Here is a 16,159-nt window from a genome sequence, read left to right as displayed (position 1 = left end):
AAATTATAAAACATAATTATTAAATGCTAGTTGAACAAATTGGTTACAAGGATGATATTTTCACGAAATAATACAGTAGTACTCGCGGAAAACCCGCTGTTGGTGATAATGCATACTGATTGGTTTTGTAAGGGCTGAATAGACGAGATAGGGCAGTAATATGTGTTTCCCCAGGAAACAATGCCATAATTAATGTGACTGTGAATGAAAGCAAAGTATAATGATAATAATGCTCTTTGGAGAAATGTGCTCTTGATTTGAATAATGGTCTAATACCGAAGGTACTTGCTCAATCAAGATGATGTGTTGAGAACACGTTAGGTTAGAATCTAATTTGATGCCCAAAAATGATACACAGTCGGAGATGGGAATGTGATGATCATCTAGAGGTATCTCAGGCAAGCCATCAGGTAGTATTCTCTTTGGCAAGATAGGAAAATCATGAATTGAGTTTTGGTAGGATTGAAAATTAAATTATTGGAAGAACACCATGCAACTGTATGTTCAAGCCTAGGAAGCCTAGTATTTAACGACGATCCTAAGCGTCATGGGTAACTGTCTTACCTCCACAGCTACTGCTTGAGGGTGAACTCCCGGGTTACAGTCCAGGTTTTATTGGTGTCGATGATATTTCCTTCGACGAGCGGTCATGCCCACCGACCCGTAAGTGTACCTGGATTTTTCTTTTCGTCAATCTTTATTTTGTTACATAAGTGGATGGAGTCGGTAGGCACCTAATACCACTCTTTGGTCGTGGAAACGAGACGGAAGCATTTCGTTATTGTAGTACTATATTTAGGAGAACTGAAACACAACAATGTCGCTGCTGTTGGCATGTCACATTTTGGTTTTATCTTTACCTTATAAACTAGAGCAGCGATTTATTGATTCTTACCAACAAATAATCAATTTTATGGTGCTGCCATTGCAGTGTGCACGAGGTACTGAAAGCGCATACATACGAATTATGCGCAGGGTAATCATTTGTATCTTTGGATGGGTACTTAACTTTCACTGGCGCATAACTAAATAGAATAGTTTTTAAAGTAAATAATTATTTTCCTACCTAAATTTAGGGACAGGCATTTTCCACAAATATACAGTCAGATTCATTCACTGGTTCATGAGCTCATGCTGAATGGAATCGCGCGCCTCACCTGACACCCTCAACTTATTTAACTTTGCCCTAGTATTTCCCGCCTGCAGAATATACGTACACCACAGTAGCCAAGTGTCAGGTGAAGCCTTGCAAACAGCGGATCATCCTGTAACGTATTACTCTGTTTTTGCAGATATTGGGTATGAGCATGCTCGGAAAGTTTGATGAAATCAGCTTGAAGCATTGTCAAGTGTCATGACTTCAAAGATTTCATGAATATTTATAAGTTTCTCCTATAATGCTTTTGATATAGTGACCTGCAACTTTGAAGAGGGACCATGTGATTGGACATTAAATGGCTGGGCATTGGACACTGGTAAAAATTTCAAGGTCGTTCCAAATGATCACTCCACTGGCACAAACACAGGTGAGCAGTTTGGGCTGTGTTGCGAAATACGACGTCTACTTGTTACCAGAGCAAATGTCTTAACTACTTTACAGAAACTTTCCGCACAAAATTTCCTCTTTACGTCTGACTTTACCGCAGCTGTAGTAATAGAATCTTACGCTCAGTGACAATTTAAGCATGCAGTAAAATACGTTTAAATTTAAAGATAACAATGCACATAATGGCGCAAAATTCATAGGTAGCTGTAGTCCAGAAGTGAACAGCGAAGGCATTTTGTACGTTAAACCCTCAAATATATGATGTGACACCAATTCTTATGAGCTGCTGAGCGTGAATTAGTCCATCGTCTACGACACTTAACCTCCAGCGAAGGGCACAAATTAATTGTTCACGCAAGGTAACCAGAAAAGGAGTGAGAGGTGGTGGTGGTTCAGTTAAATTCCGACTCGATTGTATTCTTTGTGTATAGAACGTTCTGTATGAAGGTGCAAGAAGTAGACAGATATGAAAACATGCCATATAATAAATAAATCAAGCAGTTTTACGGGCCAGAAGCACTATATGATTACGAGGCACGCCGTTGTGCGGGACTCTGGATTAATTTTGACCATCTGGGTTTTTTTAACGTGCACCCAGTGTATGGCACAGCAACGTTTCTACATTTCGCCCTATCGAAACGCGGCGCCGCGGCCGGGATTTGATCTCGGGACCTCGTGCTTAGCAGCAGAATGCCAAAACCGCTACGCCATCACAGCGGGTAAAAACATTAACAGGCACAAAAGTTGTCTTCATAAACAAGTGATTACTGTTGACGCATGTGACAAAGTTTAGTAGAGTCGGCAACCTCGCATTCAAAGGAACAACTAAGGGTTACCTTGTTTTGTTTTCACAGGCACCTTCGCTAGGCTTGATGGACAGAGTGGTCGCCTTGTCAGCGCAGCGCATGACTTGAGTTTGGCAGAGCGGAGGTGCTTTCGCTTTTGGCACTTCTTCACGGGCCAACGCGAAATGACTCTAAGCGTATATAAGCACGCAGCCGCTCCAGAAGAGTCTCGAAGGCTTGTGTGGACCATCAATGGGGAAGATCGACTTCCGAACCAGTGGTCATCTGGATCAGTGAATATAGCTGTCAACGATACCTCATCATTGGTGAGAAACGAGGAAATGTGGCGCGAATATATTTTGGCCTTAGTAATGCGCCGGTGTGTGTCGCGCGTATCGTTTCTTCAGAAAACAGTCTTTAAACGATAATGTATGTTATAGCAAAAACTTGAGGATGTATATCTCCAAGCGGGTTGTATGATTCCATTTCATTTCATTTATTTCATCCTTAAAGGCCCGAGGGAATTCCACAAGTAGGGGCTACAAGTCGTGAAGAACAACGCAAATTAGGTCCAGGATTTCTACTAAATCAAAATTTCTTCAAGGATCACCACCTGTAATTTGAAAATTGCAAAATATGTGCTAAATCTGTGAATTGAAAGAAGTTTCAGATATGTCGTGAGGCTCATTCCTGCGAAGTATCGATCCGTGCGAAAACCCCGACTTGATCCTCATTCATTGCTCCCTATGCATGGACTGCCCCAGCGGCTCGAATTGGAGGGCAAGAACCCATCGGGAAATGAGAGTGGGCTTGCCGTCGACGACTTGTTCTTGTCTGGGTGGGGATGTCCTAGACGTGGCAGCTGCAGCTTCGAGGACGACCTTTGCAACTGGAGGAACGTTGGCGGTATTAAGAACCTCTCCTGGGAACGGTGGTCAGGCCCCACACCAGACCGCAGTGGACCCGCGGCCGACCACACTGTGGGCTCAAGACATGGTATGCATCCCGTCCCACATACCTCGTCCCCGAGATCCGCGTTTTAAGAATGACTTTTTAGATTACCGTGGACATTGTCAGTCCTGTTAGACCCATGTTATTACTTCAGGCAACAATTTAACACATGCTCTTTGTCTTTATTAGCGGAACCAGTATTGATTACTTTTTAACCCTATTCTCGATGTCTAATACGACGATGCTTCTCAAGATACACGTACAAGAAACTCAAGTGTACCTACTGCGTAACCAGCCATCATACAGAGATGAGGTGCTTGCTTTTCGGAGCGCTTTTCGGAACGAAATACTTTTTACAGAAGAGGACAACTTGGGACCGTGAGCAACAAACTAAGCAACAAAAGCGCTGCTGCGCTTTTTAGATGCCCCACCCTATATGGCTGCTTGTGATGAACTGAACAATGAATACTTCAGCTTGTGAGCGTGAGCGTGAATATTTTCTATTCCTTTATTTGTACTTATCCTTTAGTCCCGTTTCTTCCTTTTCCAGTGCAGGCTAGCAAATCAAGCTCGACTTGGCTGGCCTCCCTGCCTTTTTCCCTTATCACTTCTGTCTTTCTCTCTGGATCATGAATACAAAATCTATAACCTGAAATACTTAACCTACTGTTCACTGATAGATGAGCCGACATGATGACGAAAGCGCTTTCGTGGTTAGCCGCCGGGACAACACACGCTGCGCAGTTTTTATTGCATTTGTAGCTGCTTTTGTTTAGGACACCCGGAGCAAATGAAGAGCTGTTGGCCTCGCACCTTCGAACGAACGGTACAGGACTCTATAGATGTAACTCTTGCTTCTAATGAAAAAAAAGTTTTATGGTGTATTAAAAAATAATATCGCGTACTGTCACTTCAATTCTGTGCGCACCACTCAAGACATAAATCTCAACGCCGTACATTTCATCTATTCTTCGTCACAGCACCGGCAATAGAAGAGGCTGTTGACACGTAGTTATCTAATGACAATGGTTTGAGTTTGTTGTGTACCTACGTTACAATCCCTGGATGAAAATAGGGTGAAGCCGGGAGATGAAAATTCACGACGATGAGAAAAACGAGAACAAGGCGAAATCAGAAGTCAACGTTTCGACAAGTGGTCTTGAAGAAGGGGACCTTGAAGAAGACAAAGTCCACTTGTCGGAAAGTTGGCTCCTGCTTTTACTTTGTTCTCGTTTTGCTCACCAATCCCTGGATGAATTATTTAATTCAAAGGGCAATTATAGGCACACTCCAGGCGTATTTTTGCACTCGCCGTCGTCACCAGCGTGCTGTTGGCCCGAATATCATCCTAATGCGAGAAGAATGAGCGGCTCACGCGCAGCATGTTTCGGGGTCACATGATTTGCTGCGGGTGGAAGGGTAAGCATGCGAGGGCAACCCGCGAAGGATGGTGCCTCAATGCGTGCCATTAGCGCCATCTTCCCGCGCGCGCGATTTTGGTGGTCACGTGATCGAGCCCGCGCTGCCGCACGTCCAGGCTAAAGGAGGAGAGAGCGCGTCTCCTTCTAGGCCGCGGATGGCCGCGCTGCCGAGTTCATACTAAATACGCTGCGCGCGCCCCTTGTTCTTGAGATGATCTGCTTCAGGTACAAAGGTGAAGGGCGATCATACGCGCTGTTGGGTTGGATCGTTGGAGGTAGCGTAGTCTAAATTTCGGGGGCTGGGCACAGCTGAAATGGTGCAGCGAGCGACAGTGCACCACGGTCGCTTTGGGAGAAACACGCGTGCTACCCGCTGCCGGCGCTCATCACACCAGCGTTGTGACAGGAAGTGCTCGCGGTTTGTGTGCGCGCGCGAGAAACGATCCTTAACTAGTAAGGATTTATACGGCCAATAATACTACGTATCTTACATCATGTAATAGTCCAATACTTTGCTGTTGATATCAATTCTTCATCTTTTGGAAGAAACTGCGGCTTTTTTTAGGCTCATTTTAATACAAATTTACAGTGTGGAATTCAGGATCGCCTAAGTACCATTTCACGTGTAAAATGCAGCTTAAGTTGAAAGCTTCGAGTTGTTGTGCGGTGCTACAAGCGCAGTGATGGCTGTGATTTATGGAACCCTACATCTCCCGGAGAGGCATAACAGAAGGCTACAGTAGGGAAATATTTTAAAGAAGCGTTCGCAAATTTCTTGAAATTATCTCCCGGCCAAGCTATTCTACAGAGGCCGTGTAGAAATCTTGCAGAAAACTTGTAGACTTTCTAGAGGAGACCTCGCACAAAATGTTTTGTAAAGATACGAAAAAGGTTGCAGATTAAAACGTCACACCAATTACAGAATTTAGCATTTTCATCGCCATGTTAAGAAGCGGCCTCTTAAAAATTTGGTAAGCTTGCAGTACTAAAACCCCATGAAAACAGAATGAATAGAAACTGCAAGTTTTCGCCCTCATACGGCGTGGAAGCATAGGCACAAAATGTGAGACATCTTTGTATGGTATGTCTCTTTGGGGTCGTGTGCATGAATCTTTCCATCGTTCGGCTTAAGTAACCTTTCATCAAAACTGAGAGCTGGACGAGTTGTTGGGGTTCCACCTTAACAAAACACTGCGTGAAGAAGACGTAGATGAGATAGAGAGAAACAACAAATATGGGCGCTACTTGCAATAAAGAGTTTATTTCAATAGAAACAGAAAAGGTAGTAAACTGCACGAAAAAGAGAACAGACACTCTCTCAAGTGTGCACAAAAAGACGAAAGTAACATACACGTGGTAACAGCAAAGCTTGCTAATCAAGAGGTGCTCGCACATATTCCCGAAGGTATGACACTTCTGCCTGTGACAGAGCTATCGAAGGTTGACTGATGCATCTGTCACCCTCCAAATACGTGTAAAAGGCTTCTATTATTTCTCTTGTTTCTTGCGTTTTATGCCTGTACAGAATCCCAGCTTTATCAAAAACTGGTTTGCACAATCTTCAGCGGCAGTGAACAGCCAAATGTGAACCAGTTCCCTTCTTTACATTGAGCGCATGTTCCTGTATCCTGATATTTAAACATCGATTAGTTTGTCCTAGGTAAAGCTTTCCACGAGAGCTCGGTATTCTACAAACAATTTGAATTTGCAATCCACATATTCTTATGACTAACAGAGCATCCTGCACGTTTGTCACTCGCCACTCCGTTCATTTTTTTTTGGTGGACAGCTGGACAAGCTTGACCAAGCTTGTGGCCTACATTAAAGGCAACATCAACCTTATACCTGCTTGCCACGTTTTTTGGCCCGTGTGCTAGCTTATGCACATAAGGAAGTGAAACTGCAGTCCTTCTCCTCTTAAGAACAACGTCAACTATTGCTTTTTTTCAGAATGCCTGAACTGATTTTACCACTTTTTCACAAGCTGTTGTGATAACACCAGTAGGGTACCCTACTTCTTTTAGTCTTGAATCTTGATTCTCAAAACTATGTTGCACACTGTGGTGGCATGATATAAACGATGACAAGTGTATGCAAGAAAAACAAATACCACTTTGGCTTCTTTCGAGTGATCAGAGGAAAATATAAGTAAAAGCTTCGTTGCTCTAGGGGAATACTTCCAGCAAAGGCGGTCTGCTGCAGAAAATGCTACGCTTCAGTCCAAAAACTCTGGCTCTTTTTCAACAGGCAGTTGACACGTGAAACTGAGCCCTTCACCACACTCTCCGAACACCTTTAACACATCAACGACTCTTGTTTTTACGTCAACGGTTTTCACAATAACAAGAAAATCATCAACAAATGGCACAACCTTAACTTTAGATAAAACTGAGATGTTGTACAGACATAGAGCGCAAAAAAACAAGAGAAATAACGGAAGCCGTTTGCACGTTTTTGGAGGGTGACGGACGCATCAGTCCACCTTCGATAGCTCTGTCACAGGCAGAAGTGTAATATCTTCGGTGAGTGTATGCGAATCAGTTCTTGATTAGTAAGCTTTGCTGTTTCCCTGTGTATGTTACTTTCGTTTTTTCGTGCACACTTGAGAGGGCGTCGGTTCTCCTTTCCGTCTAGTTTTCTACTTATTCTCTTTCTTTGGAAATAAACTGGTAATTGCGAGTAAAGCCCGTGTTTACAGTTTCTCTCTATCACGTCTATGTCTTTTTCACGCAGTTTTTTGTTACGTAATCTTATGTGCGCATTCACTTTTTTTTTTGAGGGTTTAAGATCTTTACATTGAGCGCATGCTCCTGTATCCTGATATTTAAACATCGATTAGTTTGCCCTAGGTAAAGCTGTCCACAAGAGCACGGTATTCAACAAACAATTTGAATTTGGAATTTAGAATTTGGATTAGTAAAGTTGGCGTCATTATTGGTAAAAGACGATGATTAGGTCTATTTGTGCATTTTATCGTAAGAGCAAACGTATCTTCGTTATCTCCTGTAGATTTCTCCTGGGCGATGCACTCGATTAATTATGCGCAGTTTCCCGAGTTGAACAAGGCTTACGTCATTTGAAGCTGTAGTTTATTTGGAAGGGGACCCAATAGTCAAGGTATCCATGTGCGTTACTCTCAGGCGCAAGATCCCAGGCCATTCTGTCTGGTTTATTTTGATCACTTAATACAACTGTCCAATAACTTTAGCATCAGAACACTCGTTGCAGGGGTAGTTGACTTATAATGTACATTGAAGATCGATAAGAATGACTTCGAAAGCGCTGTGGTAGAAAGTATTTATCCCTTTCTACCTCCGTCTGAGTAAGCGGTGGACCGTTTACTAGTTTCTATTCCGGCCCTCGTGGTTGAATTCTGCCTCATGGGTTATGGTTCAGCACTCTTTTGATACATGCTCAATATATAAATCCTTTTTGCATGCACAGGTCACTTCCTCTTACTGGATGCCGAATCTGCCAGGAAGAATCGTGTAGGTATCCTTGAAAGTGAACTACTCCACTACTCGCACAAGAGCTGCCTCCAGTTTTATTACTATGTGGATCCAGCAGGTATGTGTTACCAAACTTCATCACCAGAATACGCAACTCAATGCAATCGGAGTTGATTTGTTCACTTAAATAATCGTGCGTTTTATTAAGGATACCATTTATGCCTTTTCTTGCTTTTATCCTCAATAGGCACCCAAGCAGATCTTTCGGTCGAGTATGCGAGGCGCGGAAACCCATTTCGGCACGTTCAAGTGTTGGCCAAAGAAAGATCTGCGGGATGGAAACTTTTCCGAAGTGTTCAAAATGGTTTGCCTGAAGCTTACAATGTGAGTGCGCACTTTATCTATCAATTCTGAGCTCGAGAAGTATCTATTCTCATTACACAGAACGCTTTAAGCTGCAGCCGGTTAATATATTTAATTACATGAACTTACGCATATGATTGCATCTTGAGGTGATTCCGACTGCTCTAGGTGCATAGTTAGGGGAAAAAAAGGTGCCCCCCTGAGAAAACGTATAGGGACCGCGGAATTCGCGATAAAGCCGATTTTATTCGGAGCTTATGTACGTATGTAGCTTGAAATTAAGGACTGCACTCCAAACTTGGTATTTTGAACTTTCCAGTGCACTCGTCAATTTCAGTTAGTGCGACTGAATCATCGTTGCGAAATCACCGACAATTCATTGTATCTGGAGAGGCGAAATAAGCGTGTGGTTGCTCCAAGCAGAGCTTCGTAAATAATAAAATTTTATTCTTAGTTAAAAGAGTTCGCTCTTCGGCTCACTGAACGCACTGTCACTGTTGGCATGGACGCTCAAGTCGATTTAATCTTCAACTAGACGAAACTAGACGAATTGAAGAATGATGGAAATTGAGACTCAAGAAGGCTACTCAAAATACTACAAAAGAGCTTGAATTTCTGACCACAGTGATTGCTTCTATTGGCAGAGTTAATTAAAAGAAACCGTTTGATCCTTGAAATGCAGATCCGCATTTCCGGGTACCCCGGGAATGATGAAGCATTTGACATAGCCATCGACGACATCGAAGTGTTCGACCATGAGTGCACCGAAAATATTCCACAGCGCGACGATTCAAGTGAGTTTGCATTATGAAGATATAATGCGCTTAAATGATGATACGTGCCAATGTCAAATACTTTCAGCCGAAGACGACTTTAGAAGATTTATCGCTGCCCGTAAAATGTGCGAGTAAAACAAATTTGTACTTATCAAGATATTATTAGCTCTGGAGGTGGTTTAAACCGGACAGCCTTTTATTTATTTATTTATTTATACTGCACCCTCAATGAGTTATTGCAGGAGTGGGACGAACAACAAACATGCAAACATTTATGAACATTTATAAACAAGCTTGTGTGAATTATTTCAGTGGTAGTGAACGGATGTTGCCTGGTAATGAATTCCAGATTTCAATTGTCGATGGAAGAAAGCTGTATTTAAAGGAATCAGTGCGGGCAAAAAAGGTTGAGATACTTAGAGGATGGTGGCTCCTCGTAGATGAAGGTTTGGAAAAAAGTGAAATAATTATCTAGAGAGGAGAGACGAGAATTTATTAACATGTGAAGGGATTTTAGGCATTCAAGTTTGCAACGATTTGCCAGACAAGTGAGGCCAGTTAGGTGAAGAGAGTTAGATGGCGAAAAGTCTTTGTCATATCTCCTAGAAACAAAACGCTCTGCCTTTTTTTTGCATGGATTCTACTTTTTTTTTCGTCACATTGTCTGTATCGTTTCCAAACAACGCAGCCGTATTCGAGGATGAGGCGAATGAGCGTTTTATATGTTAGAAGTTTAGTTTCTTGAGGAGCAAGACGGCAGCGCACGATGTAAGTAACCTAGTCTTTTAAAGACCTCGTTGCAGGAGACATGAGTGTGCTTTGACCATGACCATGACCATGACCATGTGTTAGTAGGATACCTAAATATTTGAATTCGAACACTCTATTTAAGGTAATATTATTAAAGGCATAAGCAAAGAAGGAAGGGCATGAGCATCGTGTAAAGGACATGGAGACAGTTTTGGAAAAGTTGATATTCATTTGCCATGCTATGGATCAGTTAAAGAAGTCAGCGACAGAATTGTCAAGGACAACGTGACCAGTTGAAGATTTTATTGCATGATATAAAACGCAATCATCTGCAAAAAGGCGTATTTTAACTGAGGTGTGTAGGGGGAGATCATTAAAATAAAGCAGGACTTGTCGTCGCTTGACCAAGTACTGAGCCTTGGGGAACCCCTGAAGAAACAGGCATCAAGGGTGAGTTAATAGAGTTCAAACGTACATATTGTCAGCGCTGGGAAAAAAAGTGCGATATCCAGCCAACCAAGAGTGCATTTTTTAGTATAGCGAACAGCTTGCGCATAAGTTTAGAGGGTGAGACAGTGTCGAACGCCTTTGCAAAGAATACAAAAATAGCATCAATCTGGTCACCCATATCTAAAGAGCTGCCGATGTGAACGAATTCTCTCAGTTCTGCTATAGTGCTGAGGCCACGTCTAAAATCATGCTGGAAAACGCATAACATTTTGTTAGTTTCAAGAAATCCCGTAATATGTTTAAATATGATCTGTTCGAGAAATTTACATCAATGTGCTATTAAGGAGATGGGCCTATAGTTAGATAACAATTGAACGTTACTTTACTTAAATAAGGGGAGAATTGAAGCAAGTTTCCAGGTGGGAGGAAAGGTGGCTATTCAGGGAGATTTGCACAAGGTGATTGTTAGATATTTTCTGCACCAAAGAGATTATCTAACGAGGAAAGCTGTCGGGATACCGTCATGACCACATGACTTCTTGGTGTCTAAGTTTAGGTTTGAGTTAAGTACACCTCCAAGAAACAGTGATCCATCGTCGATTGGAGGGTGTGGTTCAAAGTCAAAATCAGTGATTACTGAGTTATCAGTCGTAATGACAGAGTGGAATTTCTCTAATATAAAGTTTCAAAGCTCTGTTGACCTTATAGCCGGTAAGTCTGTTAAATGTGCCCGTGATCACGACTTGTCGCCGTATTATTTGCAGAAGAATTCCGCAACTCAACCACGTGGGATTGTGACTTCGACATGGATTTGTGCTCTTGGAACCAATCGGAAAGCATGTGGTTCATCCGGTCTGGTCGAACAGCTATATTGAAGGGCAATGGCCCACACGTGGATTCGAAGCTCCGTTCGCCGGAAGGTACTAAATTAAACCTTGCTGTTTATTTTCTTATACTTTTTTTACCGACCTGTTGGAACATTTTTCTGCGAAATTGCTCTGTTCATCCGCCATAACCTCTTCTTTGTTGTCCTATTACGAATACACAACTGAGATTTGGATCTCTTCAGCCACAGCTTGTATACTTTGGGATATGCTTGTACCGTTTATCTCAATTTTCTGAAGATGACACTAAAAATGCGAATCCCCGATCACTGTCACGCGTCAGTGGGCGCATTTGCGCCGATAAGTGGCGTCTTGTTCGGCGGGGGGTGGGGGGGGGGGAACGGGGCACAGAGAGGAGGTGCTCACACGCGTGGTTCGTCGGCGGCGGAGCTGTTTCATGGCCCAAACTTTACAGGCCGCTCCACAGTGTGCCAAAGCTGCTTCCTCAAGTCTGGCGAGTCGCCGCTGGAACGCGCCAACAAGCCCCCTCGCGTGCATCCGTACATGGGCAGGTCGCGTCCTTCTGTATGCGCTATTGCGCTTATGCGCTTCCTACGCCTGGTTCCTACGCCTGATTTTTTCAGGCACAGGAAGCGCATAAGCACGTGCTGGCGCATGCTGACATGTGCTGAAAATTGCAGGTGGTCGAGGTTTTAGCCGAAAAGTTCAGATGGGATTCGTGGTCGAAGCAACCAAGCTAGGTGCCTTAAGGACCGTAGCGGTATTGAAAGATCGCATTGGCTGGTACGATAACCCAGGATATTACGTTTGTAACCGCCCCAATTCAACTGCCAGAATGCTACCGCAGGTGTGTTCGGAGGGTAGAGTTGCATTAGAAATTACAGTCACTCGTTGATATTGACCATTACAAATTGGCACAGCCATTCGAATTTTATTAAAAGAACAGTGACTCCGCTTAAAAGAAACAGTTATCCAAGTAGAATGTAGTCTTAAGTAATAAAGATGTTGCCTATGTGTAGAGTAGCAGGCCAGATCAAGCTTATAGCTCAGGTCGAGCTCTGTATGCCTTTTCGTAAATACATTCCCCCTCCTCGTGTTCCGTTCTTTCTATGTAATTGTGCTCTTAGTAAATCTTCTTTTGCTAGGTGTGATAAGTTTTCGATATTCCGATCTTTCTATATTTTACTTTTATTTAGTACTATATCTTTAATAATTTCGCTATAGCAGGAATGTTTGCCAAACTACCAATTTTTTGGTAGTCAATAAAGAACTAATACTTTTCATTGCCTCAAAGACAATATGGATTAATTGGATTTGGTGGAAGAAATCTCTGGAATGGTTCGGTTTAAAAGTGATACCACACATGTCACAAAAGAAACCGAAATACGGCAAAGCAAAGGAAACGCGCAAGAAGGAAAATAAATAAATAAATAAATAAATAAATAAATAAATAAATAAATAAATAAATAAATAAATAAATAAATAAAGAATAAAAGAAAGGGGTGCAATGCATACGACGTAGTTCATTATTCGACACATGATTCTGTTTTTATGGATACTTTTGTGTTGCCTTTTGGCCTTTAAGAAATTCTTCTCTACAGGCTAGGTCCGTTTTTCACCATGATGAGGTTAATCGCATCAAAATCATTGGGATGCCTCTCCGGATTTTTCTCTCATCCCGGACCGCCGGTATTTTCGTTGGACACTATCCTCATCAGATGTCTTCGTCAAGCTATAAGAATGACCGTATTTATACTGAGCTATATATATATATATATATATATATATATATATATATATATATATATATATATATATATATATATATATATATATATATATATATATATATATATATATATATATATATATATTAAGGTTTGTTCGATGAGCATTCGTAATAACACGTGCTAGCTTTTCAACTGGAACAGCTGCGCACGGCAACTGTCCTTTCGACGTTCATGTATTTTTGTTCTGCCGCTGAAACCGTTCGTAGATTTACACCTATTACGCACTCCCAACTGTTGTAAGAGCAGCACGCACTTGACGTTTAGTTGCGCCGTAAGATTTTAAAGACGTTGGCTCCCGCAAAAAGGTTAAATGCAGGCTTGTACGTTTTCCAGGAAAGTACGCTTACTACTCGCCACAGTCGTCATCACCTAGCAGCCTTCTCACAAGCGCGCCGCTTCAACCTTCAAGGCAAGACTACTGTATTGAGTTTTGGTACTTCTTCTACAGCCTGGCACCCGCGCGTCTGCTCATGGGTCTAACAAATGGTGAGTCGGACGTATACTACTACTGTCCTTTCTGATTCGCCTGTGAATTTGTCGCAACCAAGGCTTCAGATTTAGGAGCGAGCATGTGTGCAGCTTCCGTATTCGGAGCAGAAGTCATGTCTCTTAATTAATTTAGCTCAAATTCCGCATGGCAGCCAGTTCGAATAAACCACACCACCACAGTTGAAACAGGCTAAATATGAGAAATATACTATTGCAGGGCAGGGCGGTATTTATCTTCTTTAGCGCATAGAATTCACATTCAGAATTCATGCAGGGGCCGCGCGCAGTGTACGTCATCAAGACAAGGAGACTAACAACATCTTACAGTATTGCTGGAAATTCCACTAATTCATTCGGCATTGCGGGAAAGGAGATGAATTTCTTTATTGGATTGGTGTAATTCAATGTCTTGCGTTGGTTTTCGAGTGCTGCGTTGTACCAGAGTCCAATGCATTGAATGACTCTTGTTGTACTTTGACTGGCTGATGGAGTTATAGCTACTATAAAAGTGTAAATGCTTACAGAATAATCTGATCCGAGGTTCAGATCTACTGTCGCTTAATATTGGCGACGAAGGAGTCCGGTCACACAAGCTTTTTACAAGGATTTGTTACAATTAATAGAAAAGTGCCTCTTTACTACGCGAGAGCAGCAGACTCAAGTAACATCGATCGAGTCAGCTGGCTTCAGCAGCGGGGATTCGACCGCCTTTGGCGGAGAGGATCGTTCGTCGTGCCGAGCAAGGACGTCGCCGGGAAACGCCTGGCCATGCACGTGCAACAGCAGGAGGAAGACCTTGCCCTGGCAGAGGTCGCCCTCGACCAGATGCGTGTTGCTCCAAGTGGGAGGTGCAGGCATCCAGGTTGGTGGTGCTGAAACTGTGCGACGTTTGCGATAAGAAAACGGCAGAAATGCGAAAGGTTGTAGTAGAAGTCCTCTGAACATGGACATAACTTAAGTTATTCGTCAATAGGGGGCGGTACCTTGATACAACTATACGCCGCAAAGTAAGTGCTACTTATGGGCTCAATTCAGCTGAAACTATAGTTTCAGTTAAATGGAGTGAGCAAAATGAAGCGAATACATGCATAAGCTAAGGAAAGCGTTGATCAATCGATGTGATTTACTGGTAAGGGAACTTTACGCATATTCTTTCAAGACTTTGGGCGCATTTTTGACAATGAAAAAGGAAAGGGAATGAGTATAGCATAACGGTAAGGGGCAGCACCGGTGAGGCTATCGATCCGCAGCTGCTGTAATGGGAGGATTCCTTTCAGTCGATTCTGTTCCTTTATTATCATACACCGTTCACAGCGGGCCGATCCCTATGATAACATGGGCGGAGCACCGCTCAGACCACTGACGAAACACGACAGGGAATAGTATTAGAATAAATACACTTATCCGGCCCACGATCGTAAGGCGTGCTTATCTGTGTAGTGCTCCACCGGATGCAATACGGTGGTAGCTGTAACATCCCATTCCCTATATTGGATACTAAGATCAGCTTATTATACCGAAGTATTTAAGTTTATCAAATTTTGCCCAAGGCGCGCCGTTTGATTATAAAAAACAAAGAAAAAAAAATGACCTCGGTTATCATTTATGCCCTAAGACACGATAAGGGGATATGCCGAACCTATTGCGAAACTTGATATATCGAAGCGGGCTTCAAGGTCCGAATGAAATCACCATAACTAAGGTTCCTAAAACAAGCAACGCGTTGTATTCCTGTTACGTGTGTATGTAACAAACATCTAGATTTTCGCGTCTGCCTCACCTAACGCGTGATGCCTTAGTTTTGTCGTAATACATACTTCGCTCTGCATTTACGGCATTGCAGCTACGATATATTAGCGCGAGGTCATCCGAAATGTCGCCTAAAGGTGGATTCACACGACGAGACGGACCGCCGATTCAATCAGCATACGGCTGTGACGTGGCTGAGGCGCAGCGAATCGTGCCTCTAGCAGCTCGTCTGCCGCTTGCTCGTGTGAGGCCTGCTTCGGTGGCCCTGAGCTACGCCAGGCTCATCCACCGACTGAAACGGCAAACGGTCCCGTCGTGTGGTTCCCACGTAAAGGGATTGTTCAGGAGTACAGTTACACTCTCTTCATGGCCTTCCGCAGCTGGCTCCCTGTGCGACTTTGAAGGTGATGGTTTCTGCGGCTTCCAAGTGGACAGCACAGGAGGCGGGAAGTGGCGACTGGCAGGGGGAAGTAAGGATGCACTCGCAAGTCAGTACAGCGACCACACATTCGGAGATTTTCACGGTGAGTACTCTAACGAAGGCTGCGACGCAATCTCAATACAGAGTAATATGTTTATTATATATGTAATTATATGGCGCGTGCTAAATGTGGTAATACGGGAAGCGGTTTGTGCACTTAGTCTACCGAAAATTTCCGTAAGCGCTATCGTACACACACACACACACACACACACACACACACACACACACACACACACACACACACACACACACACACACACACACACACACACACACACACACACACACACACACACACACACACACACACA

The 16,159-nt window shown here is 43.1% G+C and overlaps 1 protein-coding gene and 1 long non-coding RNA gene across 10 annotated transcripts in view; one reads left to right on the top strand and one right to left on the bottom strand.

Moving 5' to 3' along the window:
- Window positions 1–16,159, top strand: part of LOC135911392 (MAM and LDL-receptor class A domain-containing protein 1-like) — a 265,122-nt gene that overhangs the window by 164,881 nt on the left and 84,082 nt on the right. For all 9 annotated transcript variants that reach the window (XM_070528718.1, XM_070528725.1, XM_070528726.1 and 6 more), the window contains 11 exons: window positions 573–663; window positions 1,413–1,526; window positions 2,401–2,657; window positions 3,096–3,327; window positions 8,148–8,270; window positions 8,400–8,536; window positions 9,198–9,309; window positions 11,256–11,411; window positions 13,460–13,612; window positions 14,268–14,477; window positions 15,745–15,888. In XM_070528718.1, coding sequence (XP_070384819.1) covers window positions 573–663; window positions 1,413–1,526; window positions 2,401–2,657; window positions 3,096–3,327; window positions 8,148–8,270; window positions 8,400–8,536; window positions 9,198–9,309; window positions 11,256–11,411; window positions 13,460–13,612; window positions 14,268–14,477; window positions 15,745–15,888 — 1,729 coding nt within the window. The remainder of the gene's footprint in view (window positions 1–572; window positions 664–1,412; window positions 1,527–2,400; window positions 2,658–3,095; window positions 3,328–8,147; window positions 8,271–8,399; window positions 8,537–9,197; window positions 9,310–11,255; window positions 11,412–13,459; window positions 13,613–14,267; window positions 14,478–15,744; window positions 15,889–16,159) is intronic.
- Window positions 14,356–16,159, bottom strand: part of LOC135911398 (uncharacterized) — a 54,176-nt gene continuing 52,372 nt past the window's right edge. The window contains exon 3 of the long non-coding RNA XR_010567324.1: window positions 14,356–14,493. This is a non-coding gene — a long non-coding RNA (uncharacterized lncRNA). The remainder of the gene's footprint in view (window positions 14,494–16,159) is intronic.

This window comes from Dermacentor albipictus, chromosome 1 (assembly GCF_038994185.2).
Source record: "Dermacentor albipictus isolate Rhodes 1998 colony chromosome 1, USDA_Dalb.pri_finalv2, whole genome shotgun sequence".
Taxonomy (NCBI): Eukaryota; Metazoa; Arthropoda; class Arachnida; order Ixodida; family Ixodidae; genus Dermacentor; species Dermacentor albipictus.
This window is presented reverse-complemented; position numbering and strand designations above follow the sequence as displayed.